The 27,251-nt window shown below is 42.2% G+C and overlaps 1 protein-coding gene across 1 annotated transcript; it reads left to right on the top strand.

Annotated features, from left to right (window-relative positions):
- Positions 1–1,604: 1,604 nt before the first annotated feature.
- LOC308139698 (protein sprouty homolog 3) lies at positions 1,605–27,246 on the top strand. Its single transcript, XM_080509188.1, has 2 exons — positions 1,605–1,778; positions 20,718–27,246. The coding sequence occupies exon 2, from the start codon at positions 20,794–20,796 to the stop codon at positions 21,691–21,693; it is 900 nt and encodes a 299-aa protein (XP_080365314.1). The 5' UTR covers positions 1,605–1,778; positions 20,718–20,793; the 3' UTR covers positions 21,694–27,246.
- The last annotated feature ends 5 nt before the right edge of the window (positions 27,247–27,251 follow it).

The following is a 27,251-nucleotide window of genomic DNA, read 5'->3' as shown; positions in this document are numbered from 1 at the left end:
GAGGAAGATGCTCTATAATCTGGATGTTAGAGGAAGAAGATACTCTATAATCTGGATGTTAGAGGAAGAAGATGCTCTATAATCTGATGTTAGAGGAGGAAGATGCTCTATAATCTGATGTTAGAGGAGGAAGATGCTCTATAATCTGGATGTTAGAGGAAGAAGATACTCTATAATCTGGATGTTAGAGGAAGAAGATGCTCTATAATCTGATGTTAGAGGAGGAAGATGCTCTATAATCTGGATGTTAGAGGAAGAAGATGCTCTATAATCTGATGTTAGAGGAGGAAGATGCTCTATAATCTGGATGTTAGAGGAAGAAAATGCTCTATAATCTGGGTATTAGAGGAAGAAGATGCTCTATAATCTGGATGTGAGTCAGATTGATTGTTAAACCCTCACTCCAATGGTTTGGATATATGAAAACGTAAAAGCAGTGACATTTCTAAAATGTCTGAAGCATCCATATCATATGACCTTCAATACTTTATTAGGAGTTCTCAGCCATCAGAGTACATCAACATTTTTCATCAACTGAATGATTGACTGAAAAAACTCTTTAGATCAAAACATAATGGAAAACAGAAGCTGTAGTAGCTCATCCTGCTAATACTCCAAAGTCCAGCCACAGGCATGAAACAGCAGACCAGCCTGTTATCTGTTATACCAGCAGAATCAGATCAGACCGACATGGACCGGTCGAGAATAGACCAGACTGAGTAGACCAGCAGAGACCAGCATCACCCTGGGACTTTACATTAAAATATATAAAAAAAAAAAAAAAGGTAATAAAGTGAAAAAATTAAACTGACAATCATGTTCAAGTCAGCACTAATGATATGGATGGGCTAAAGCGCACATGCACGTACACACACACACACACACACACACACACACACACACACACACACACACACACACACACACACACACACACACACACACACACACACACACACACACACACACACACACACACACACACACACATTTCTGCTCTGTCATGTTAATACAGCTCTGAATTGAAGTGAATTCAATGATGGCAGAGGGAGGAGTTAAAGAGAGGAAGGGAGGAGGAGGAGGCATAACCAGTGTGTGTGTGTGTGTGTGTGTGTGTGTTGGAGGGGGTGAGAGTGAGCGAGGGAGAAAGTGCATGCAGCTCTCAGTCATTCATCCCTCAGAGAGAGGAGAGGAAACTACAGCAGAAGAGGAAAAGAAGCATTCCCCCCTCCCCCCCCCCGAGGACAAAATTTACTTCTTCAATCAGTTTGTGACTCCAGATGCCTGCAGCCCCTCCAGCTCCACTCTTCCCTCTTGTCATTGCTTCTTTTCACACAGACACGTTGTGCTGCTTGCGGGAGACTCTTCCTCCTTGTTCTCCTGCGTCTCCTCCAGGTCTGTGCCAGACACCAGAAGACTCCGCTGCACTCTGACTGTGTTCAAAACTTGGTTTGGAGAAGGAGGTGACCTCAGGAGGGCTTGCCTCGGATCACAGAGCTCCTGGAAGAGCTCCGAGAAGAGGAGGAAGAGGAGGAGGAGGAGGAGGAGGAGGGCGCGTCCCGCTGAGGAAGAGCATCCTCCAAGGCTCCTCACAAAAACACACTCTGAGGCGACAGGACTTCAGAAAATTAGATAAAACCAAGAGATTGAGACTTTGAAACTCACTCAGTTCATTGAGGTTGAAATAGGCCCTCGTCCAGGGATTTCTTCCATAAATCTGAGTGAAACCCAGGACGCCCCAGCGCCGCCACGCAGAATGGACCTCCCACCAATCAGAGGTGAGCATGAATTCATCCTGTCGCCATCCGATCTGCTGATGAACTATTGATGATCTGCATGACCTTGAGACCACGGAGCTCCATTAGAATTCCTGATGAAATGAGAAATAATTCACCAGGCTCTCGTGAGGTTGCAGAGAATAAAGAGGCTTCCCGGGAAGCGAGTCTCTACCTTTACAATCTGAGATTTATAAATGTAGATTTCATGATGGAGTCGAAGAAGTTCATCATTTCACAGCCTAGAGTGAAACGAGTATGACAGAGTACCTGGAGATGTGGTGAGATGAAAACCACAATGTTTGAAATGTGTTTGGCTCTTTGCTTCAGTACATTGGAATGTTGGAAGACTTTCTTCTGCAGAATGATGAAGTGTTCAGTTCAGGTAGTTTAGAGCAGTGGTTCCTCAGTTTGAGCAAGTAAAGTCAGAGAGAACAGTTGAATCCGTCCAGAATGTAGCGTTAAAGCTTCCCACAAAGCCTCAGAGAGGAGCCTTACTGTTTGACTTGATCTGTGGCTGCGAATTCGCTTCGGGAGACCAGACCTTCCTTAGACGTGGAGGTTCTTCGGCTGATGGAAGGGAAACACTCAAGGATAGATGGAAACTCTTTAGGAATCAGTTACTATATATTAGGGTTCATCGTCCCATACCTTCATTGCATGTGAACATGTAATTCTCACCATATAAAGACCAGTTCTTCAGCCTCTGATGGACTCTGAACAAGGTTTTGATCAAAGTAGAAGTGAATCTGAGCTGCATTCCGCATTTTTAACAACTTTTGGAGGAAGTTTGAGTCTCTCAGTTATACTATAACATGCACATTGACAACAGGCTTGGTGTGTGTGTGTGTGTGTGTGTGTTTGTGTGTGTGTGTGTGTGTGTGTGTGTGTGTGTGTGTGTGTGTGTGTGTGTGTGTGTGTGTGTGTGTGTGTGTGTGTGTGTGTGTGTGTGTGTAGCCGTGATGGGGACATGTGGGGTTGAGATTGATTGTCCTCAAGGTCGGATGCAGGATGTCAATACCCATCTCCGCCGGGGTGGGACTGGAGGGGCAGGAGGACGAGCAGATGATGGGATGGAGAGAGGGAGGGGGGGGGGGGGTGGGGGGGGGGAGAGAAAAAAGTGAATGAGACAAGAGGAGTGGAGGGATTGACCGGGGATGGAGAGATGGATAGGGAGGGGACGGCGTGTGAGAACACAGCGAATAGATGAACACATGACGTGATGATGGAGGGAGAGAGAGAGGGGGGGGGGGGGGGGTGGGGGGGGGGGAGAGGGAGTAGATGAATGGAGTGTTTTTATGCCACAGTAGATGAACTAATGCACGACACCGCCACAAGCAATCACAGGTTCAAGAAAACATTTTCAACTTTTTCATGAATGTAACTCAAAAGTGTCATGTCATGTTGCTGAATAACTGCTAACAGTAAGCAAAACCAGATGAGGAATTCAAACAAAAATTGTGTAGTATAAAAAGTAGTGTAAAAAGTGTAGTACATGCACTCACCACTAGATGCCGTCTGTTTGTATGAAGACGCTAAAAATAAATAAAACAAAAACAGTGGCTTGCTTGTTTTGGAATACAGTTTATTGACTGACTGAAGGAGGACGTTCTGGTTGAGATTCAAAGATATCATGCAGGTTTTGTAACAAACAGAGCTGTGAAATGCAACGCAGTTGATGTGACGGTACAGTAGAGGATTTTGTACAGCTACGAAATGATGAATAAACATTAAAAAGTCACTACATCCATCACATCCACACTACGCTCACACTCCCACTGGACGTCAATGCAAAGCTTGTGTGGTGGATGCAGACGGCAGTAAACTGAACACACTAATGCAGCAGAGCTACAAGATTTTGATCTGAGTACTGAGTCTCAACAAACCCGGGAGTCAAATAGACAAACAAAATACAGATTTGGTCTGCGGGATGAGTTGTCTTTCACTTTGTGCCAAGGGACCCAACCTTTTTAGGACAGTGGTTCCGTTGACGGATTCAGACAAAAGCAACAGTGGAAGTTGTAAACACCCCCAAGGGCTGCAACACTAAAAACGATGTAGTTAGCAGGTCAGGCCACGGGTTGGCGCTGTTGGTTGTTTTTGTAATGAAACCACACACACCTGCAGCAGAGAACAACAAGCTCTAAACATGAACAATGAGAGAACACGGACATACTAGTGGACAAACCATCAAGTTGGATTGTTATTACAGTGACTGTCAAAATAAAAGTACAAAAGTCCAGGAGAATCTGGACTGGGAGTCATGACACCACAGAGGAAACTTTGTTCTGATTGGCTCTACTGAGCATGTGCACAACTACTAGTTGTGGAGCATGCACGCAGTGGCAGCATTTCAGAAAAAGTTGCACTTCCCCTGTTTCTACGGAGACAGACTCAATGTGTTTTCAAAAAGTTATGTCTTTCCAAGGAGACGGAATCAAAGCCACTTTGGAAAAGTTATGTTTAACCTGGTTTCCACAGAAATGGAGTCAGAGCATTTCTGAAAAATTCTACCTTAAGGAGTTGTTCTCAAAAAGTTGTGTTTTCAGTTGCTCTGAGCATCGTTGTTGTGGAAATGGTCACACAATGAAAAGAAAGTTTCTCGTTGCCTGAGGAAATGTTGCCTCAGAGTTCCAGGCCAAAATAGATGCACATCAGGGACTTTCACATTGGGATAATCCGGGACTATCCCGGGGAGGAGGGAGAGAATTCTTACACTTCATTTGGTTCCGTTGTGTTTCCGTTGCATTTTGAGAGCAGATCAAACCGCCTGGTTACGTGTAGTTACAACAGCTGCTGGTTTGGGGGCGCTGGCGCCACACATGTGGCATTGGCGAAGGAATGCACTCTACTGATTGCTCGTTCTAGTTTGTGTTAGTTTCTGTTGGTTTTTGTTAGTTTATGTTGGTTTTTGTTAGTTTATGTTGGTTTTTGGTGATTTCTGTTGTTTTTTGTTGGTTTCTGTTGGTTTTTGTTTGTTTCTGTTAGTTTCTATTAGTTTTTGTTAGTTTATGTTGGTTTTTGGTGGTTTATGTTGTTTTTTGTTGGTTTCTGTTGGTTTTTGTTTGTTTCTGTTAGTTTCTGTTGGTTTTTGTTAGTTTATGTTGGTTTTTGGTGGTTTCTGTTGTTTTTTGTTGGTTTCTGTTGGTTTTTGTTTGTTTCTGTTAGTTTCTATTAGTTTTTGTTAGTTTATGTTGGTTTTTGGTGGTTTATGTTGTTTTTTGTTGGTTTCTGTTGGTTTTTGTTTGTTTCTGTTAGTTTCTATTAGTTTTTGTTGGTTTATGTTGGTTTTTGGTGGTTTATGTTGTTTTTTGTTGGTTTATGTTGGTTTTTGTTTGTTTCTGTTAGTTTCTGTTGGTTTTTGTTAGTTTATGTTGGTTTTTGGTGGTTTCTGTTGGTTTTTGTTTGTTTCTGTTAGTTTCTATTAGTTTTTGTTAGTTTATGTTGGTTTTTGGTGGTTTATGTTGTTTTTTGTTGGTTTCTGTTGGTTTTTGTTTGTTTCTGTTAGTTTCTATTAGTTTTTGTTGGTTTATGTTGGTTTTTGGTGGTTTATGTTGTTTTTTGTTGGTTTCTGTTGGTTTTTGTTTGTTTCTGTTAGTTTCTGTTGGTTTTTGTTAGTTTATGTTGGTTTTTGGTGGTTTCTGTTGGTTTTTGTTTGTTTCTGTTAGTTTCTATTAGTTTTTGTTGGTTTATGTTGGTACATGTTGCGTTTTTTTGTTCATGTTGGTTTCTGTTAGTTTCTGTTGGTTTTTGTTTGTTTCTGTTAGTTTCTATTAGTTTTTGTTGGTTTATGTTGGTACATGTTGCGTTTTTTTGTTCATGTTGGTTTCTGTTAGTTTCTGTTGGTTTTTGTTGGTGTATCTTGGTTTCTGTTGGTTTTGTTAGTTTGTGTTAACTTGTGTTGATTTGTGTTGTTTTGACTTCAGTGTTGACGACTGGCTGAGATTAGTTTCTTCAAACAAAGTCAAATTCTTCCCCTTCAGTAATGTCTCCAAGTACAACGTCTCAATAAATGTGTTTATTCCAGCAAAGGAGACATAATTCAGTCATGTTCCAACTTTAAGAGGTCTCATCTCAATCACCCCCGTCCTGTCCTCAACTGTTGTCCCCTTCCTGCCCCCCCCCCCCCCCCCCCCCCCCCCCGCCTTGACTTGCTGGTCTGCAGTGTCTATTTCAGTCTTTCCGTTGGGCTCAGATTCGGCACATCCGGTATCTCGTCCAGTTTATTGTCATTCAATCCTGCCGTGCTCCCGGAGGGCGTTGGGGCGGCGGGGGGAAGAGGAGGGAGGAGGAGGGAGGAGGAGGGGGAGGAGGTGGGGAGGGGGGGGGAGGCCCCTGGGTCTTAGAGCCCGAGAGCAAACACAGTCTCACAGTCAGTTTACCTCCCAGTGTGTCATTTCCACCCGTCACATTCACCGAGGACGTTCCTCCTTCCAGAGCTGTGTGGAAAAGATCTGACACCAAGTCAGACAAACATCTTAATAATGAACCCGTAACCTTCTAAATATGTTCAACTCTGACATTTCTCAGAAAAAGTAAGACCCGGGTCCTGTATAGTGACAGACACATTAAAGCCAAAAGGAAGGTCCTTTCTAGTCTATATGAAGATTTAACAATGAAGAAGAGCTGCAACAAGCAAATTACTGAAGTTATTAACACCAAAGGTTCATCTGCAGACACTCAGAGAGCATTGGTAGAATGTGAAGAGTTTTTTCAAAACTTCCAATTGAATGATGTTACTGAACTCATCCAGAATTGAAATATCAGTACATTGCTCAAAACAATGGGCCTAAAAGCATTTAAATTAAAGATTAAAATGTATTGTAATAACCTGGTGTTTATCATAAGCTTGTGTTTGTATTTTAAAAGCGACAATCTGATCAGTTTTGCTGAAACATTAAGGAATTTAAAATTGTATTCCAGATAGAGAAAGATACAGAGGGGGACAGACATTCTGGAGAGGGAGATCACACATTGTGTCAGAGGCAGTACAACAGATGTTTTGGAAAATGGCTGTTTTGCCTTGTTTTGCTTGAACACTCTAATCCCTCCCTCTCTTCTCCTATCTATTCATTCATTTCCCTTATATTGTTTATATATGGATCATGTTTCTACAATAATAATAACAACAACAACAACAATAATAATTATAATAATTATTGTTGTTGTTATTATTATTATTTTCTTTGTTTCTTTGTTTGTTTGTTTTTGCCTTTTTTGTTTTTAATGGTGTGTCACTTGCCTCCCTTAAAGTGCAAGTGGAATTTGGGGATTGTTGGGAAAAATGCAAAATAACCTCTGTATGTCCTGTTTACATCTGTTACTTTTCATTTGTTATAATAAAATAAAAAAAGAGAGATTTTAGAGAGGGAGAAATAGAGACAAAGAAATAAACTAATAAACAAATACAGTGATATAAAACCTGAATTAAAACTCAGGTCCTCGACACGATACTATGAATAAAAATGCTTAAAATGAAATCCTATCATTTCCACTCATTGGCAGCGTTTTTTAACCACTTCATTTTTTAAAGACATTTCTTAAAATGTTTTTGCTGCACTGAACTCTGGAAAACTGAATCTTCTCTCTGGAGAAGTTTTAACTTCTGGTCAGCGGTTGAATCATTGTTAATTATTTCATGTGAAAATTAAGATCACATCTTAAACTGTGTGGCTGGAAACCACCAGGAGTTTTTATATTTTCTGCTAAACCCACAGAAGATCTGCTTTATATGTTTTTTTTCTTTTTAGTTTTTTTTAGTTTTTCCATGATGGAAGAAGAGCAGGTGGGAAAGAGGAGGAGGAGGGGGAAAGGAGGAGAAGAGGGGGAGGAAGAGAGAGTGGGGCTTGAATACAGGAAAGCAGAAGCTGAGAAAGGGCAGCTTCTCCTCATTCCTCAGCGAAGGGTCACTGCAGACACTTTTAAATAGCCTGAAAGCATCAAGTCATCAGTGAGGGAGTACGATCATCCATCAAAACACTCCAGAACAACAACAATAATAATAATAATAGTAATATAACCTGTTTAAGCAATTTGGAATTCAAAAACTGAGATGAACTTAAAAACCACACCATTCCAAAACGCTTTCAAGTTTCAAATGGGAAACTTTTGACAAATCTGTAGGATTTTCCCATGAACACTTACAAATAGTGCAAAGTTATCACTATTGCAATATCAACATGCATAATATACATTTCTCAAAATGTGGATGTTTGCCTTGCACCGTTCAGTCAAATGAAATTGTCAGTGTGAATGAGAAGTGGGATCATTTATCATTTGTTCATTTCACAAACAAAGACATTTTTGAATCATGTGACAGAACTAATTATTTCAGAAGGTAGAAGAACAAAAATGAAAGAACAAATAAAAAAAGCAATGAATTGCTTGTCTTCTGACATCATGACAACAGAACAAAACTGTCACAGTCCCTGAAAATTAGAGCGAAGACTTTACATTTTTACACTTTTGTCTTGAAGCTGCATGATGCATCCTGGTGACTGTAAAATTTAAAATCAAGTTATCTACAAATTCTCAAGAACAAGCGGTGATTTGAAGTATTGGACATGGAATGAAGCACAAAAATGTTTACATAGTTTTGCATTTGCATGGCAAGTGATCTCAGTTTCCATGGAAACAACAGAAATGCTGACCATGAGATAGTTCTCATGTTGGGCCACTACTGGGTGCTGTTGTTTGTTTTTATAATGAAACCACACACACATGCAGCAGAGGACATGAACAACAGGACAAAACAGACATTCTCGTGGACAGACCACCAAGTTAGATTGTTATTACGGAAACGGCAAAATAAAAGTGCCAAGTCCAGGAGAATATGTACTGGGAGTCATGACATCACGGAGGAAACATTGTTCTGATTACTCATTTTACTCAGTACCAGCGTGTTGACCTGGGCTAAGAGTGGCGTTTAAGAAAAGTTGTGTTTCCGAACCCGTTTCCATAGAGATGGAGTCCGCAGCATTTTTGAAAAATGTAATTGACCTGTTTCAATGGAGACAGACAATATGACGACTCTGGATTTTCCCTTACTGACGTAACTTTAGGAATTAACCCTACATTTTCCATACTGCGAAACAAACTAAATCACCCTGGAAACCTATCCTGAGTGTGAAACCGGCTCCCGACCAGGTTAAGATCTGGATACGAGGTCAGAGCTCCGCCTCCTGACCAATCAGATGGAGGCAGTCAGCCACAGTTTCGAACAATTGTAATTCTCAACCTGTTTCTATGGAGACAGACTTGGAGAGTTCCTCGAAAAATTGAGATTTCCCTTGTCTCCATGGAACAGAGATAGAGCATTTTTCGAAAGTTCCACCTCAGGAGCCATTTTCAAAACGTTGTGTTTTCGATGACTGTGCAATGTTGTCATCGAAATGGAAAACACTACGGAAGATTTCAGTTTTCATTTGAAAAAGTTGTCGTGTAAACAGGGCCTTCATTTCATGAACATTATATTGTTTAAAAAAAGTCTGATAAACACGTTTTTCTTCTTTTCTTTGATAACTTTCACATCTTTCACTGGGTGACAGTTATTTCATTGATTATTGAGTCTTGGATGCTATCAAAAGCTTGTGTTTTAATGTGCCATGCTGGTGAATCTTGATTGTGTTTGGCTGACTATCACAGGAAGTCATAAAAGCTCTGTCCCTCAGCTTTCTGCTTGTTTTCTTTATATTTCGTCATATATTACTCAGTCGATCAGGTATGTAAGTATTTCAACCAGGACAGGATGCAAATTCAGCCAAACTGCAAGGTAAATTGCAAAAACCTCAGTGAAAACATTGATTTTTTTTTTTCAACCCATTCCTTTAGAGGAACAACACAACACTGAGACCTGAGCGGAGACAATTGAGATGCTGCCATGAAGCCAGCGACCTTGTTGCTAATCAAACTAGCCTCAAAAGCATGTTGTCAGGAAGAGTTTGTAAAAACACCAAGAATACAACAGTTATGGGAGAAGTTTTCTGGACCTTCCGCTGTATTTTGCATCATTACAAATGGATTCATATTGAATTATTTTAAGCAGTAATTGTTTGGTTTTAGTGATAATATTGACATTTTCATCATGTACACTCTGCAACACAACAAAAATTAAAACAACTTTAGAGTTTTAACTTAAATGTTATGTCAATGTTTTACCAGTGAAAATCCAATAATTCCCCCCTAATATAGTGCTCCTTCTATGTTTAACTGCTAAAAAATATTACGACAGAGAACCACAGAGTTCAAAAGTCAAGTGAAACAAAAGAAGCATCAGATTATATATAATATGAGAGGAAGGCTGAAACCTGCAGTGACGACTGACCAGTGGAGACTGTGTGTGTGTGTGTGTGTGTGTGTGTGTGTGTGTGTGTGTGTGTGTGTGTGTGTGTGTGTGTGTGTGTGTGTGACTGTGAGTGTGAGTGTGAGTGTGAGTGATACTCCCCTTGCACAGGGAGTCGTCCTCAGGTTACCGCTGACGGACTCTGGAAGCAGCAGCTCTCTGACTCTCACTTTGCTTCTCTTCATTCACATCTTTCTCTCTATTTTCCACAATAAATACGCGTTTCACGTCTCTTTAAGCGTTTGACTTAAATTAATTTGATTTTCTAAATGTGGTGGGAAGTGTCTTTAACCCATGGACAATAAAAGGAAACGTGTATTTTAATGCATCATATTCAGCTCCTACAACTTTTTCCCTGAACCATCAATCACATTGCCATCATTTATCCATACATCCATCTTTTTGTCAATAAAACAAACTTTAAAGTGCTTCACAAGTGATCGATAAATAAAAAGAAAACTGTTTACATATGTATGCACAGAAAATATAAAAATGTAAAGAATAAATATATATTACATACAATATATCAAATATAAAATATACACAGCACTGACTGATAATGTGAAGCCTCACCTCTGACCATCCTTTAACACACACACACACACACACACACACACACACACACACACACACACACACACACACACACGCACGCACACACACACACACACACACACACACACACACACACACAGGACAGAGATCAGACACTGGCGGAGCCAGACAGAATGTCACAGTCACGTTTTTGGCAGCAGCCAATCAGAGAAGCTCATTCATCTGGCATACGGACGACGATGTCGGGAATCTCAAAACAGACATGTGTTTTTTTTGTCGTTCCCTTAAGATTACAAGAAGCAACGTCAACATGAAACAAAACTTGCATGTAGCAGATCAGTTTGTATGTTAGCTGGAGTGACTCAGTCAAACTGTTGGGCTCCTAATCGGAGATCAATGAGGAGGATGGAGGAGGATTATAGTCTTTCTTAGATGCAATATGCCGAGTGGCTTCAAGGAAAACATGGATGGAAACACTGATCACAAGTTTTAATTCAGTCCTTTTCTCTACAAAACACCAGAGCAATCAGTCCACATGCTCATGACCACGTCTAACAGCTCTGCAGGAAGCCTGAATACTTTCAAAACAAAGTCATTTGTCTCGTCTTCCATCTATCCAGTGTTTTCTATATCAGCTTGAGTCCGATCAGTGTGCAACCGAAAGTCATGAGAAACTATCTGAGATGTTGAGTTTGATCCGTTTGAATCGAATCTGTTCTCTCTCTCTGCATCGCGATGCACTCCAGTTGCTCCCCAGTCCTCCTGCTGAATCTGGCGGAGCTGCCTGCTTTTCACTGGGTTTTTGCGGAAACAACACTGGTGCTGCAAAAGTGTGTAAGCTGGACTGATGGGCACCATTTATCACGTTTTTCAACCAGCAACCAAAGTGTCACTGTGATCTTCTACATTTGGCTTTCAGAGATCTTCTTCTTCCAGGATTTTTCAGGCATTTTAACACATCAAAGATGAGTTCATGGTCCAAAACTCAATAATAAGAAAAATAACAAAGAGCGGCCAGATAGTGAAAGTTGAAGTAATCCAAGATAACTGACATGGACGAACTCACTCATTGCACTTTTTAAAAAAAACAACCACATAGTGAGGATTAACTTAATGCCTCGATGAAACAATATTCTCAAGTTAAAACTGAAAACCTTCGTAGTGTTTTGGGTGTTGAAGCCACTGAGAGCACAGGGAGGTGGAACTTTATGAAAACGGTCTGACTCTGTCGCCATGTAAACAGTGAAAAGGCAACTTTCTGAAAATAGCAGAATTATGTTAATTTTGCCAATTTTTACATTTATCTTTAAAAACGATCAAATCAAAATAATTTCTTTTTGAGCGTCAATTAGTAGCCAAAGATGGGTTTTAACCTGACATGTTTCAGCTGCGTCTCCAGTCTTCCTTTTTGAAAAGGTTTTGAAACTTTGAAAACAAGAATTTTGAAAAAGCCCCCAAACTCTTGTCTTTGTGCCAACTTGTGAAAATGTGACCTTTCTGAAATGCTGCTGCTGCACATGGGCACCACGGTCGATGCTTCTAGTGCCCATGCTCAGCAGGAAGACAATAATGAACAAGGTTTGCCTTCATGATATTGTTTCTTTTTACATGAAAATGTTATGTTTTACTTTTTTACAATGTTCATCACATTGAAGCACCAGCAGGTCTCACATTTATAACATCAAGTTTCGATAGGATCCAAAATGTAATAATCACATTTTTGTTTTTTTTACATGTCATTAAGTTAAGGCCCCATTTACACAATGTTTTGAAGTGAAAAGGGGTGGGGAACTCAACGTTTGTGCCACGCTGGTCCTGGTCATGTGCACCCCGGTTGGAGCAACTAGTAGTTCTGCACATGCTCAGTTGAGAAAATCAGAACAAAGTTTCCTCCGTGGTGTCATGACTCCCTGTCCAAATACTTTTATTTTGACAGTTGTGCTGTCGAAACCACACGCACGTCCTGCATGTGTGTGTGGTTTCATTACAAACAGCACACACTGGCATGCCAACTGCATTGTTTTCAGCATTTCTGCTGTTTCCATGTAACCTGGACTTTGTTATGAAAACATGATGTAGGGGAAGGGTTCGCAATGGCGAGCAAGTGAAGAATAGGAAGTCAAGGGAATGCTGGCGGCTTATGTGCAGAAGTGGGGATTAGAAGAAGACGATCCAATATGGCCACCCCGAACGGGAAAATGCCAACAGGAAACCTGAAGGTATCATGAGTGAATGGACTGAACTTCCTACATGACTTGCAGTCTTGGTTTGGGGTTGGGGAGAGGCGGGACCCGGCTGCAGCAGTAACAGTAAGTAAAAATGAGGTCATGGAAACGGACGGCAGGCCTCTTCTTTTCAACAATTAGATGGGCTGATAGGAGAGCAGAGTACGAGTGAGCTGCAGCCACCGCTCGGTCTGATGCGATTAGTCACCAGGACCACTCCTCTCTCCTCAGACTAATTTGAAAATACATCCTCATCTAACCAACCTGGCTTCCTTATCTGCTGCTGCTTCGTGGCCCGACCTCCGGACGGACACAGGAAAGCCTCAGCAGCTTTTTATTTCTCCCAAAGTTCCTCCTTGACCAACACAAAAGGACAGTACGAGTATTGTTCTGTTGTTTTTGTTTATCCAGTCCTGCTTGCAAATCACCTCCACCCCCTTCGCCCCACTTCCCTCCCAGTGATGGATTGCCATTCTTGGGTTTCATCCGCCTTCCTCCTCTCCACTTTGGTTTGCTCTTCTCTTGTTACTTTTGCGGTGCTTTTTCCAGAACCCCCCCCTCTCTCTCTGTTTTCATAAATGACACAACATTTAATGAGAAAATGAAAATAATCACAGAAGGAAACAATGGTGATGATTTTCAGTTATGTGGATGACATTGTTATGCTCTTCATCACTGAAGTAGTAAAATGATTCATTCATCCATTTGTTTTTGCATTTTTTTCCTCCCACATTCCCCAAAAACATGCACCGGGGGTCCCGGAGCAAGATCCTCAGCTCCCCCTGAGCACTGCTCTGTGTGGCTGCAACCGATGGGTCAATTCGGGATGAATTTCCCCTCGGGGATTAATACAGTGCTATAATATAAATATATAAATGTAAAAAAAATGTTAATATTGAGAGAAGCCGCTGATTCCACCTGACACGTTGCAAAAAGCAAACTTTTACAGGCCATTAAGTCACTTTTGTTGCATTTTGGGAATCAGTTGACATCAGGATCAGATTACTTTAATAATCCTTGGAGGAAATGTGTGGCAATACATGACAAAGGTGCACAGAGCTACTGGAAACTTTCTGAAAACACTCTGACTCCACCTGGAAACGGGTGAAACTTAGCTTTCCTGACTTTTCTGCTACTGGTCATACCAGGCCCGCCCCTCCCTACACGCAGAACACGCGCTGTGCGTAGGGGCCCCGCGATCCACGGGGGGCCCCATTTTGCGCAAGTGAATTGAATTTCCCTCGGGATCAATAAAGTGTCATCATTCTCTGCAAATGTGCAAAGGATGCGCTGCATTTTGCTGAGAGGCGCGTAGAGCACCGCCACCAAGTCAGCCTGAGGCAGGAGAGAGAGAGAGAGAGAGAGAGAGAGAGAGAGAGAGAGAGAGAGAGAGAGAGGAGAGAGAGAGAGAGAGAGAGAGAGAGAGAGAGAGAGAGAGAGGACGCAATGATTGAAAGCGCGAAGCGTCACCATCTGACCAATCAGCGGTCAGAAGGGCCGGCAGGCAGTTGTTTACAGGTAGAGAGGAGAGAGAGAGAGAGAGGGGTGAGAGAGAGAGAGAGGGAGAGAGAGAGAGGAGAGGAGGGAGAGGAGGGAGGCGAGAGAGGAGAGAGAGAGAAGAGAGAGAGAGAGAGAGAGAGAGAGAGAGAGAGAGAGAGAGGGAGAGAGAGAGAGAGAGAGGGAGAGAGAGGGCGAGAGAGAGAGAGAGTAGAGAGAGAAAAGAGAGAGAGAGAGAGAGAGAGAGAGAGAGTGGCGAGAGAGAGAGAGAGAGAGAGAGAGATAGAGAGAGAGAGAGAGAGAGAGAGAGAGAGATGGCTTCCAGACGTCAATATGATTCAGGATCTAGCAAAAGAAAGAAAAAGTCCAAACAGTCAGAGTCTCGTGCTTCACTTGAAGGGAGGGGATGTTGTTGAAATAAAAAAGAAAAAACTAAACTGTTTATGCCACAAAGTAGTTTTCAGACGTGTGGATCTGTAAAGTTCTTGTTCCACTGTTGATAGAGACTGTTCATTTGATTCGTTAGTAATTGTAATTTATTATTATGATGATTGATGATGATGATGATGATTATTATTATTATTATTATTATGTTATTGGAAGGGGGGCCCCAAAATAAAATCCTGCTTAGGGCCCCCCACTTGGCCAGGGGCGGCCCTGGGTCATACACTAGGTCTGGGTGATATGGCCTATAAACTATATCGCCACTGTAATCCGTTACTTTTCAAAAAATGTTTATCAGTAACTAAAAAAGTAACATACCTGAGTACTTTTAGTGACTTTTGGATTACTTCACCAGCAAACATAAAAAATAAGAGACAAGAAAGAATAGCAATGTTTGTCTGCTCAGTGTAGTGACACGTCTTATACACTAATTACACTGAACAAGTTTGAACTATCAAAACTCAGTAACCAATCAGGTGTCGAATACTGATTTTCTTTTTTCAAAGAATCAAAATTACAATACAAATAAAGCTTTTATTTTCTATTCAAAGAAATGTGCCCATTTTTTCCAAACTTTCTCTCTCTCTCTCTCTCTCTCTCTCTCACTCTCTCTCTCTCTCTCTCATCCCATTTCCTCGTTGATTTAATGTTTTTTTCCGGACTAAATATGAATATTTGATGAGAGGCTGTATCTGGCAGCATGAATCACTGATTGACAATAACTGAACAACCAGCTACTCAGTCAACGAGCAGACTTAAAAAAAAAAAAAATTGTTTATGGCACGTGTCGCCCCAATTAATCCCAAAAAACATGAGATCCTCTAAAAGTATTGAGAATGTCTTCCTACCATCAGCAACCAGTACTGGTATTTAGCAGGTTACTAGCAGGTTATGAGCTAATAAAACTAGTTGACAGAGTCCCAGGTGTGTTTCAGTAAAGTCAGCAGGTTTTATCCTACAGATGTTTCTTCAGGTGAGACGTCGACTTCCTGGACGTTCACGTCACTTTCACTGCTGGGAGGCGTCATTAGCATTGTACAGAGAGGTTAAGAGACTCCTCCACTTAAAACATAGTGATGAGAGCAGCTGGCTGCAGTATCCATGGCAACGTGTCAGTGCCGGCCAGCCTGAAAGCGTCAGGAAGTGTCGCAATGCCAGTGGACGTCGCATGTAACAGCTGCAGTTGTAGTTTATTATCTGATTTTCTATTGTAATCCTGCTCAGTAATCCCACTTTTTATCCAATATACCTGTAACGAGATCACACATTTTCTTATGTACTGTAACGGATTACAGTTACATTTATTTGTATCCTAATTTCGTAACGCCATTTACTAACAGTTAGTAAATGAGGAATAGTTGCAACTTTAGAATAACGTCCTAATAATGTATATAAAGTATTAACTGATACTTAACAAGTCATTAGTAAGTAGTTTACCAATGGCTTGTTCATGATGTATTACTAGTTTATAAGGTATAGTTATAAATCATTAACATACAGTTAACATGTAATTTATAAATTGTTAACTAAATGCTTGTAAATTATCTATTGCCAATCTATAAGGCACAGTTATAGATCCTTAATAAACTGTTAGCAAATATTCAACAAGCAATGTATAACTCATTAACAAATGGCTATTAATGGTTTATTAACTACTTATAACGGATAGTTATTACAAAGTGTTACCCAACCCACCAATGCCTGTCCAAGACGAAGACAAGTGAAAAGAAAAAGTCTTTTTTTTCCACACCTGAAAAAAAAGTGTGCCGTGGCTCAAAAAAGGTTGAAAAACACTGATCTAGAATCTAAATTAAAAAACTTATTTCAAGATTTAATTATCAAATAAAATCCACTTGCTGCATGTACAGATAATTACTCACGTTTGGAAACGAGGCCTGGAACATGCAGGACTGAGAAGCACCGGCATAGGGTCAAAATATTTATTAGCAATATGACCAAATTCTGGGAAAATTCTTCATCTGAGGGATGAAGAAGCACTAAGTTGTCTGTGGTGTGCTCATGTCGACAGACTGGACTGGACGTTTTCAGTGCTGAAACAGATGCTGTGGCTCAGAAAACCTGAACCATGTGTCAGTAAATGTTCCTGTCTGCCTCCTACCATGCTGCTACTGCAGAACATCTCAGCTCCCCTGCGTCGTACGTAACACTGAAAAATGCATACTGTCTGCACCCTCTACCAACAAGTACGACATGCAAGGTCGAACAGGCTTCACGTCACTGCATGGAGCTGAAAGGGTTAAGTTTGTTTACGATTCCCAGCTCAGTCTCACATACCTGTACACAAACTCTAAACGATCAAGTCTGCCCACTCAGGTTACCTTTGACCACCAGCATGGCTCATTGTGATGATGACATGTGCTGAGAAGTCCACTAGTGGAAAATCACAAATACAAAACAAAACGTAAGCATAAAGTTCTCAAAATAAAGAAGAAGCGTCCCAATTTTAGGAGATTATCAATTAATTAATTAATACTAGGGCATTTGCACGACAATATTTTACGTGACCACGCCTTGACTGTTAAAGAAAAGTGGTGCGTTTCCATTGCAGCAGTAGACACAGTGACAATGATATAGTTACCATGCTGGGCCATGGGAGGGCGCTGTTGCTTGTTTTTGTAGTGAAACCACCCAGCATTCATATGGACAGATGACGAATCAGATGCTATCAGGGGTGAGTCTCAACTATTGAACTACCGATACGGACTTAGACAACCAGAACAGAACTGGCAGTCACACCGCTACGGGTCGGCCACGTTTGTTAGTTGCACATGAGCAGTAGGAACTATTTACCACGGCAGAGACTGCATGCACAGTAACAGTACTTTGTGGCCCCGAGTCTCTGCAGGCGGGAATCAAAAAAAGTTTCACCTCGGGAGCAGGTATAAAACAAAGTCACCGTTGTAGTGTATCCGAGTACTGGGCCGTTGTCGTGTCAACGTGGCCTTGGACTCTACGAGCATGTCTTCTTGAGAACAGTAAACAAAACAAGCATTGGGAAAGCTTGCAGCCTCTAGCAGTTAAATTGTTGAAGAAACAAGGTAGTTCAGGAGCCTCTCCAGGATGTTGTCGTGATAAAGTTGAAAAGATTGGTCATCACTCATAACTCATCATTATTTAGATCCCACCTTTTAGGAGAAAATAAATATTATATAGTAGGTGCAGGGATTCCACTTTTTTTTTTAAAAACCCACACAAACACAAAACATTAAATTCTTCAAAATATATTGTAATATAACATTGTTTATAACAGGGAATATTAGAATGTACAAAACACAAAAAATAATGAGGGAATTAAAAATATAAAAAAAGCCTAATTTCTTTTTCCTATTTTTTTGTGAATGAGTCGTGTGGCTGAAGATGGTGATTGTCTGCTGTTTCCCTCTTTCCTCCCTCCCTCTGATCTAACCATCTGAGCTGCTTTAAACACATTTCCATTTGGCCTCATTACTCTGGGTGGACCCCCCCCCACCGCGCTGCCCTTCGCAACTTGGCACGGGTGTGTGTGTGTGTGTGTGTGTGTGTGTGTGTGTGCTGTCTTGATCACACGTTGAAATACAAATTAAGAATCAATTTTCCAACAGTTTTCGTCTCAAATCAAACAAGGTGCATTTCAGATTCAGACCAGAATCTATATTCAGTATGTGATTGTTAGAAAACCAAACAAAAACAAAAACAAAGCTCTGGACGCAAACGGACTCACTGGAGAAGGGGTCGAATTCAATAAGCTTCCTTCTCCTTCGAGAACATGTTTTAATTTTCAATGTTTTCATTGTACTTGTTATTTTATTTATTATATATGAAATGAAATAAAACGAATGAGCAAATGAAGATTTTGAGTTAAATTCACTAACCTTTTCGGTGCAGTTTCAGTGTTATTTCTGCATTAAGTTCGCGCCAACAACACAATTATACCGGATTATATGACGCTGTTGCACCTCATAGCGTGAATCTTTTGATTTCTTTTAAACGAGGTGCATAAAGCCTTACATTTAGGAAAAAAAATGGCAAAACCATAATATGAGATCTGACAAACACGTTTCCACTTCACAGGACTTTGAAACCAGCATCAAATAATAACTCAACCACTCCAAACGTGTTGAGTTAAAGAGGGAGAATATAGTTTTCAAGGATGTTTTCAAAGGAAAATGGAAAACTTTTACCTTTTATTTGCATTTTGTTCACACAGCGACTGAAAACTCAACCCTCAACTCAAAACGTTGCCATGTAGATGTCAAACTTTCCTAAAACAAATACACAAAAACAATCCAGTTCCCATGAGTTTGATCGGGAGCTGTTTGAATCCACAGACTGAAAATCCCTTCAGGTTTTATACTGAGCTGGTTTCTTGAAATAAGCCATTTTTCTGTATTGCAGAATTTGATCATTCAGAGGAAAGAAGATCTTTGTGCATACGGACAAAGAGTCAGCTTTAGAGGGGATTTGTGTGCAGGTGGGATTCCTCCGTGGCAGAAACAGCAGCTGCTGTGTTCAACAGATGCTAAATTACAGTGTGGACCTCCTGGTTCGATCCCTCCAGTCCTGGCAGCCTAATAATAGTGTTAGTTTGAGCGGAGGAGAGCTGCAGCGGTCATGATGACATGGCTGATGGTCATGTGGTGGCTCTGCAGCCAAACCCATCCATGATGGAGAGCTGCTTCAAAGCCTGCAGGCCAGTCTGAAGACTGTATCCTGCATTGGATGCCATCTTCTGCCAATCGTTCTCACAAAATGAGTTTTTTTTTATTTTTTTGTTTGCTTTAAGCAACACAGTTCACTTAATCTCTACTTCATCGGGCACACTGTGGAAAAGAGAGTTAAGGATAAATGAAATATTCATTTGATTGCTTAGTGGCAGGCTGTTTTGGTCGATGATCATGAACACAAGTGAAAACCTGTTTTGTTTGTTTCAGTCTTTTAAGTTGCATCAAGCAGAAGTTAAATCAAATGTCAAACAGCCTCTGACTTGAAGGAGGTCATTGGACATTTCAATGGTTTTTCTGCATCTTGCACCGTATTTTAATGAAATAAAATATTTCTTTGTTTACTCATGTGTTTTCATATTCCAGCTCACAAAAAAAAAAGTTTATGTACATTTGAATAGATGTAAATAAAATGCAGTGAATAAATTGAAATCAAAGTCTCCTGGTAGAATGGATGTGGTAGCTGCAGCGGGCATGTCAGTGGGGGGGTCTAGGTTGAGGTGGGCGGGACCGGACGGTCTGGGGGTGTGTGTGTGTGTGTGTGTGTGTGTGTGTGTGGTGGGCTCCCTGTGCTGCTTTCTTGCTGCTCCCTCAAATTTTTCCCTGGAATTTTTCACCCTCGATAAAGTTTTTTTTCCCCAACGCAGAGTGCACAGCGGGCAGTACGGTTTTTGTCACCTTTTACTGAGCCGAACTTAAAGTAATGTGGGTATTTTCAAGCCTTAAACGCTGCAGGTCTCTGCTGTGCTTCACTCTCTGCTGATCACAGGTCGCGCTGTTGAAACATAACACGGCCTACTTTCTGGAAAGTAACTGTAACTTACTGTTTTTGTAGAAGTAATACCTTACTTTACTTGTTACTTATTAAAACTATATTCTGATTGCTTCTACTGAGCATGTGCACAACTACGAGTTACTACTGCCATGGTGTGCATACACAGCAGCAGCGTTTCTTCCGTCTATATGAAGATGGAGTACAAGCGTTTTCAAAAAGTAAAATTTTTCCCAATTTACGTGAAGTTTGACTGTTGATGTTGAGCACCGTTGTCGTCTTAACTGGGAGGGGGGAGCTGAATCTAGCAGAGGAGTTATTCATGTTGTCGGACTCAAAGTTGTCTCCACTGTTACTAATCACGGTTGCTTCCTTGTGTTTGTGCAGGTTTATCTGATGTGCCGTGAGCACCTCGTCCCCTCCCCGGCTCCCAGCCCTGGTGCCATCCAGCGGGCTCACCAGGATGGACCCTACTCACTCCCTGAGGATGGAGCTGGACTCCGTGCTGTCGCTTGACCAGATACGTGCCATCCGGGCCAACAATGACTATGTGGACCGGCCCGTGGCGCTGGAACCTGCAACGCAATCTGGATTTTTTTACGCCCACGATGACCGATACCCTCACGGAGTGTACTCCCACCACGCCCAGCCCTCCTTCCCCTCGGCCCTGTCCCGCAGCCAAAGTCAGCAGCAGCACGCTCACCTTTCCCACCTGAGCCGTTCCAGTACGATAAGCTCTTCCATGTCTCGGACCAGTGCCACCTCGGATCAGCGGCTACTGGCAGGGTTGACGCCGTCTCACTCCGGCGTTGGATCAGTGGTCCACTCTCAGCCGAAGGGGGAACTCAAGCCTGACACTTCCCTGGGTAAACGCCTGACGGACGGCGAGGCGGAGCTGGGCCTTCACCTGTTCATCTGTGAGCGGTGTGGTCGCTGTAAGTGTCAAGAGTGCTGCGCCCCCCGCCGCCTGCCATCCTGCTGGGCCTGTGGACAGCGCTGTCTGTGCTCTGCCGAGAGTACCGTGGAGTACGGTACGTGCCTGTGCTGTGTTAAAGGCTTGTTCTATCACTGTTCGGCTCAGGACGACGAGGATAACTGCGCCGACAGACCGTGCTCTTGCACCCCAGCTCACGCCTGTGCCCGGTGGGGCACGATGGGGCTGTTGGCGCTGTGTCTGCCCTGTCTCTGCTGCTACCCCCCTGCCAGGCTGTGCCTTGCCCTGTGCCAGTGTGCCCACGATCGGGCCACGCGGCCCGGCTGCAGGTGCAGCAACACCAACACTATGTGCCGCAAGATTTCCGCCTCCAACCCCAACCCTGGTCATCCCTCGCTCCGCAGCAAAGCTCTGGAGAAACCCTTATGACAGGCTTGGACGAGGGCCAGGCGAATCCGTTTTCCTCTTAGCCGTGGCCAAAGCAATGCTGTCGCCAATTCACAGCGCCACAGCTCACGCTGTGACGACAGTGCCATCGTGACCCACTTACCTACATATGATCAACCAACCAACCAACCAACCAACCAACCAACCAACCAACCAATCAACTGCTAAGTGTTGTTCACCTAATGTACCTTGAATTTTCTTCTTCTCCAGCTCAGGAGGGACCAAAGCTTTATTGTGCCTGTTCATGTCGGAGACTTCATTTCTCAAAAAAAGAACACAACAAAAAACTGAACTCACCTTGAAGTGTCGTGCTTTGCTGGACTGCCCTTTGACCTTATACAAGACTTTGTGAAAGACGTCACCTCTCTCCACTGTCAGTGGTGTAATCTGGGCGTGTTGAAATCTATTTATTTATTGTTGAACCTCCTTCCTCCCCACCCTTTGCAAGGAGTTCGCACAGAGAAGGGCGATGGACCAAATCAGGAAGGAAAGACGCCCGTGGCAATGTGGACGGTCTTTGCCAACAGCCTTTCCGCAGAACGAAGACCGGAAGGAGAGACTGAGGTTAAAACTCAAATGACAAATTAAAAAAAAAACAAAAAAACAGCACAAAATGTTCCAGATGAATGAATTCGGAACCCAGAATGGGTCTCAGCAAAGTACCATGACACAGAGTGAGAACAAAATCAAGGCAACACAAATAAGAACAGTTCAGCACCAAAAGAAGGGACCATGAACTGTACAAACTGAGAGAATTTCAAAGCTGTGGAGCTCATTTGTAACAGAAAAGCACTGTGAGGTTGATGGACAATTTCTCCCCACAGCCAAGAAGCTGAATGGGGGATTATTTAACCAGAGGGAGGATGCATCTATTGTGACTAGGCAGCGTGCGTGTGTGTCTGTATGTGTGTGTCCTCCTACTGTACGACCTGTGTTATGTATAGCCCAAGTATGTGTGTGTGTGTGTGTGTGTGTGTGTGTGTGTGTGTGTGTGTGTGTGTGTGTGTGTGTGTGTGTGTGTGTGTGTGTGTGTGTGTGTGTGTGTTTTCAGCAGAAGAAGCTTCCCTTGTCTTATTTTTAGCCAAGCTGCTTCGGCAGAGCTCTGAGGGCCTGGTCGGGTTTCCTCCCGAAGTCAGTCTGTCGCCAGCCTCCTCCTCCTCCTCCTCCTGCTGCTCCTCCTTTTCGTCCTCCCTCCTCTGACCGAACTCCTTTACAGCTCTGCCCACATACACCCAGCCGCCATTTCCCGTGCTCCACTCCTCTCTCCCATCCTCCAATCAAACACTCTCTGCACTGAACCATCACCTCTTCTCACTTGTCGCGCATCATCCATCCATCCATCCATCCATCCATCCATCCATCCATCCATCCATCCATCCATCCATCTTCATCCGTCCATCCATCTTCATCCATCCATCCATCCATCTATATTTCACATCTTCTAAGGTGTGAGAAGAATAAAAAGCTTGGTTGGACACTGAAACAATGTCTAAAAGAATTGTTTCCAGCAAAGAAAATCAATTCACACTCCAGGTAGAATCTGATTCTCCGTCAGTTCAGCCCCACTGTGTATCTGTTGGTGTAGAGGAGAGTCGATGTAATTCAACCGAGACAAGTCATTAGGGAAGCAACAATGACATATTTTTTAAAGGATGACTACTAACCTTTAGCTCCTTGCCGATACTGAATACCGATATGAATACTTGCCATAAAGTCGAATTTATGCTCCATAATTTACTGTCTTACTTTCGTCATTCACAATAATACTAAAAAGATCTCCAAGCTGCGGACACGGTGTGCATTTTCTCTGGTTTACCTGTGGCCGATGTTGCTGATGCATAGCGTCATATAATACTCTCCAAGTACGAGTACATGGAGAGTATGAGACAATGCATGAAGAAATAATACAACAGTACTAATTAAATGTACGTTTCAATCATCGATTCAACGTCCTTGTTGTCTGAAATGTGCATCTTAGATCAAACAGGAATATTCGCTGCAGTGTGACTTTGCACCTGCTCCATTCGCCTCGCTTCAAATCACCACAACACAAACAGGAAGAAACCGATTGAACTCCTCGAAAAGTGGCCGGAGCGCGGCGTATTATCCCCACACGCCCATACCGTACTGTACATCCCTCCTTCCTCATCCGTCTCTCCTCTTACGCTCAGACGGCTAAAAGCCTCCAGTTCCAGGTCCGCAGAGAGTTGATCAAACAGGCAATTAGCTTCATGATAGCTCTTAATGGGCCAGAGAAGAATGGAGTGTGGGAGGAACGGATGAGTGGGGCTGTGGTGTGCGGCAGATGGACAGCGGCAGCGGGAGAGGAGGGGTGGAGCGAGGAAGAAGAGGGTGGATGAAGGGAAGGAAAGGGGCACGCTGGAGAGAGAGATGGAATAGAAGCAAATGATTCAACTTGAATGTCACAAAACGGCTCGACTCTGGAGGGACTCTGTGTGTGTGTGTGTGTGTGTGTGTGTGTGTGTGTGTGTGTGTGTGTGTGTGTGTGTGTGTGTGTGTGTGTGTGTGACATTTCTAGGTCATGTTTGGATGCATACATGAATGCCTGTCAGGATACATGTACACACACATACACACACTGACCTGATATGTTCTATATTACTTTGTTCTATTTTTATATGTAAATATGGGCTGTTAACTGTATAACTATTTTTTATTCTGCTTTATTTTGTTTCTAATGAGATGATATTATTACAGCAGTCCCCCCCCCCCCCCCCCCCCCCCCCCCCATTATAGTGAACTTTTACCTATTTATTTTAAACTCGTGATCAATTCAGAAACATTTGGGGCAACTCCAGCTCACATTTCTGTTGACTTGAATGGGAACAAATTCAGGATCAATTGTATTTATTTTCAGATGCATGCAGCTGAAATCGATAAACAAGTGAACCGATGCACAAACCGATTTGACGGTTTACGAAATAATCAGAATCTTTTGTATAACTTCTGGAAACGAGACGATCAGCATAATATCTCATCTTATAGAATGACAGTGACATTTGTGTAAACCACTATATTGTTTCATTTAGACCACCCAGAGACCGCCCTCTAGTGGCAGTTGCTTGCAAAAACATTACAAAAACAATCAACTGCGCTAACTTCTGGACTTACACGATAATAACATTATTTTCAGTATTTCTGCCATTGCCATGGAAACAGATGTAATTTTCAAAATGTTTCCGTTTAAACTTTTCTGAAAGGAAAATGCATAAAAACTCCAATGTGTTTTCACTTGAAAAGTTGCACAATCGGGGCCTTCACGCCACCACGGTGTTGGTAGTTTTGCCCTCATTTACTGTTCAAAGAGTCTGACCAGTTCTTATGGCACAAGTTTCTTCAGACTGTTGGAGGGAGTGTGATTACAGGAGGAAAAGTTACAAATGCACAGGGAGGACATACAAAGTTGAAGGTCTCCAAGCCTGGAATCAAACCAAGGTCCTCTCAATGTAAAAGGAGAGTGCTAACCAGTGCTTACCGATTTGATTGTTGCCCCAAACGTTTCTGCGATCACGGCTTGATTTCACTTTAATAAGATGGTTGGGCACTATGGAGGACACACTCGATGTAAGTTACATTTTTTTTTTTTTTAATGTTGCAACTTTTTCCACTCTCAGTGTTACCCGCGACATGATGATTGATAATTGGTAGCACTGACAAACCAAAAACACATCGCCCACGTTAACGCCGCTGAGTCTGGACGGCACTTCATCAACTTTTTCTCCATATTCCTTGTTTCCAACCACCAAAAGAAAAAAAAAAAAAGAAAAGACAAAACAATGAAGCTGAAGGCTCATTTTTTCATACTTTGCTGGTACGCTATCCTGCATGCAGCTCTGAGAACGACGATGCTTCAAAGTTGAAATGGCAGCAGTCGGTGGTGTCGTGCAGGCACCTGATTGGAAACCAGGAGAAAAAGCTGGATGAACAGAGGAAAAGCCATCAGATTTACCGGCGTTAGAGCGGACGAGGCTTCACGACGGTGGAACACATCACGCACACTGTCTCCTCTGAACTGACTGAACCGCCGCGGTCAGGTCTTGGTGCTTGTGGAGACGACTTTAGGAACATTTACTTCTGGGGGTGGTGGGGGGGTCGTTTGTTGTCCTTTTTTGTTTCTTTTGTTTAACCTGAGCAGGACAATGTTGAGCATTTTTCAAATGTTTATGTTCAGAGTAGCTTTATAATAGTTCCAGATCTGTTTGCAGTGTTTTCATTGTGATGCAGATACACACAGGAACAGGGAGGAGGTGCAAACTGCCATGAGGAGGAGGAGGTGACAGTTTTTATATTGTTCATCTTATTTAACCCAACACGCGGAACACTGGCTTAAGTTTTGACCTGGAAGTAGGGAGCACGTCTTCTCCTTGACTGTATTGGTTTATTTAAATTTTGTTTGCTGCAATGTCTTTGTTACTCGTTTTTCCATAAATACCCACATCTTACATTTTAAAACATTATTTTGTTGATTCCAGCTTTCAAATCCAGGATCTGCTTGTACTTCTCTGTTGAAGGTAACAAGATATTAAAATGCTGGGACACAAAGCGTCCAACTTCCAGAGTAATTCATAGCACAAAGAGCCTCAGACTTTGACATAATTAGAAAAACCACAATAATAAGATATTTGGTTGTTGAAGACTGAGGCCCTGTTTACATGATATTTGAAGAGAAAAATGCAACCTTTTTTTCATGTTCTCGTTTTGGAAAAGTTTTGGGTTTACATTGCAATGTTATGAAAATGATGTCCGTTTCCACGGAAACGGCAAAAAAAGCTCAAGAAAATGTACTTGCCATGTTGGGCCACTAGTTGGTGCTGTTGAAAAGAAACCACATTCACATGCAGCAGAACATAAACATTAACAACAGGAGAACACAGACATTTTAGATGACAGAGCACCAAGTTGGATTGTTATTCTGGTGATTGTCAAAATAAAAGTACCAATTCCCAAGATAATATGAACTGGGAGTCATGACAGTGGAGGAAAACTTTGTTGTTGTCCAGCTACTGAGCATGTGCAGAACATCTAGTTACTGCTCTGGTGCACATGTAGATTAGCAGCAATTTCAATAAGTTGCGTTTTACTCCATTTGCATGGAGATGGAGTCAGAAAGTTTTCAAACAGTTGAATTTGCCTCCGTTTCCATGGAGACGAAGTTAGATAGTTATTAAAAACTTGCGTTTTCAGTGACCTGACTGTTGTCATGGAAACCTAACCCCAAAACAGACAGAGTTTTCCCTTTTCACTTGAAAACGTTGTCATTTAAACGAGGTCTGAGATTTAAGGCTTTAAAGGTCTCTGAATACTCATGATAGTTTCACTTATAACATTATATAAACGCAACTATTTAACTGCCCAACATTAAGCAGTTTTCTGGGGATTTTTTTCCATTTCTATGTGTACAGGGAGATCAGTTAGCAGGAACATCATCATCTTCCGTTGACATTCCGTCTTTGTTTGCACCTCACCTCTGTGACGACGCTGTGTGTATCTCTACGTACAGACGAAGTGGTCCTACCTGT

This window comes from Blennius ocellaris, assembly GCF_963422515.1.
Source record: "Blennius ocellaris genome assembly, chromosome: 14".
NCBI classification, from domain to species: domain Eukaryota; kingdom Metazoa; phylum Chordata; class Actinopteri; order Blenniiformes; family Blenniidae; genus Blennius; species Blennius ocellaris.
The sequence above is the reverse complement of the archived record's forward strand: the minus strand, read 5'-3'. Positions and strand labels throughout refer to the sequence as shown.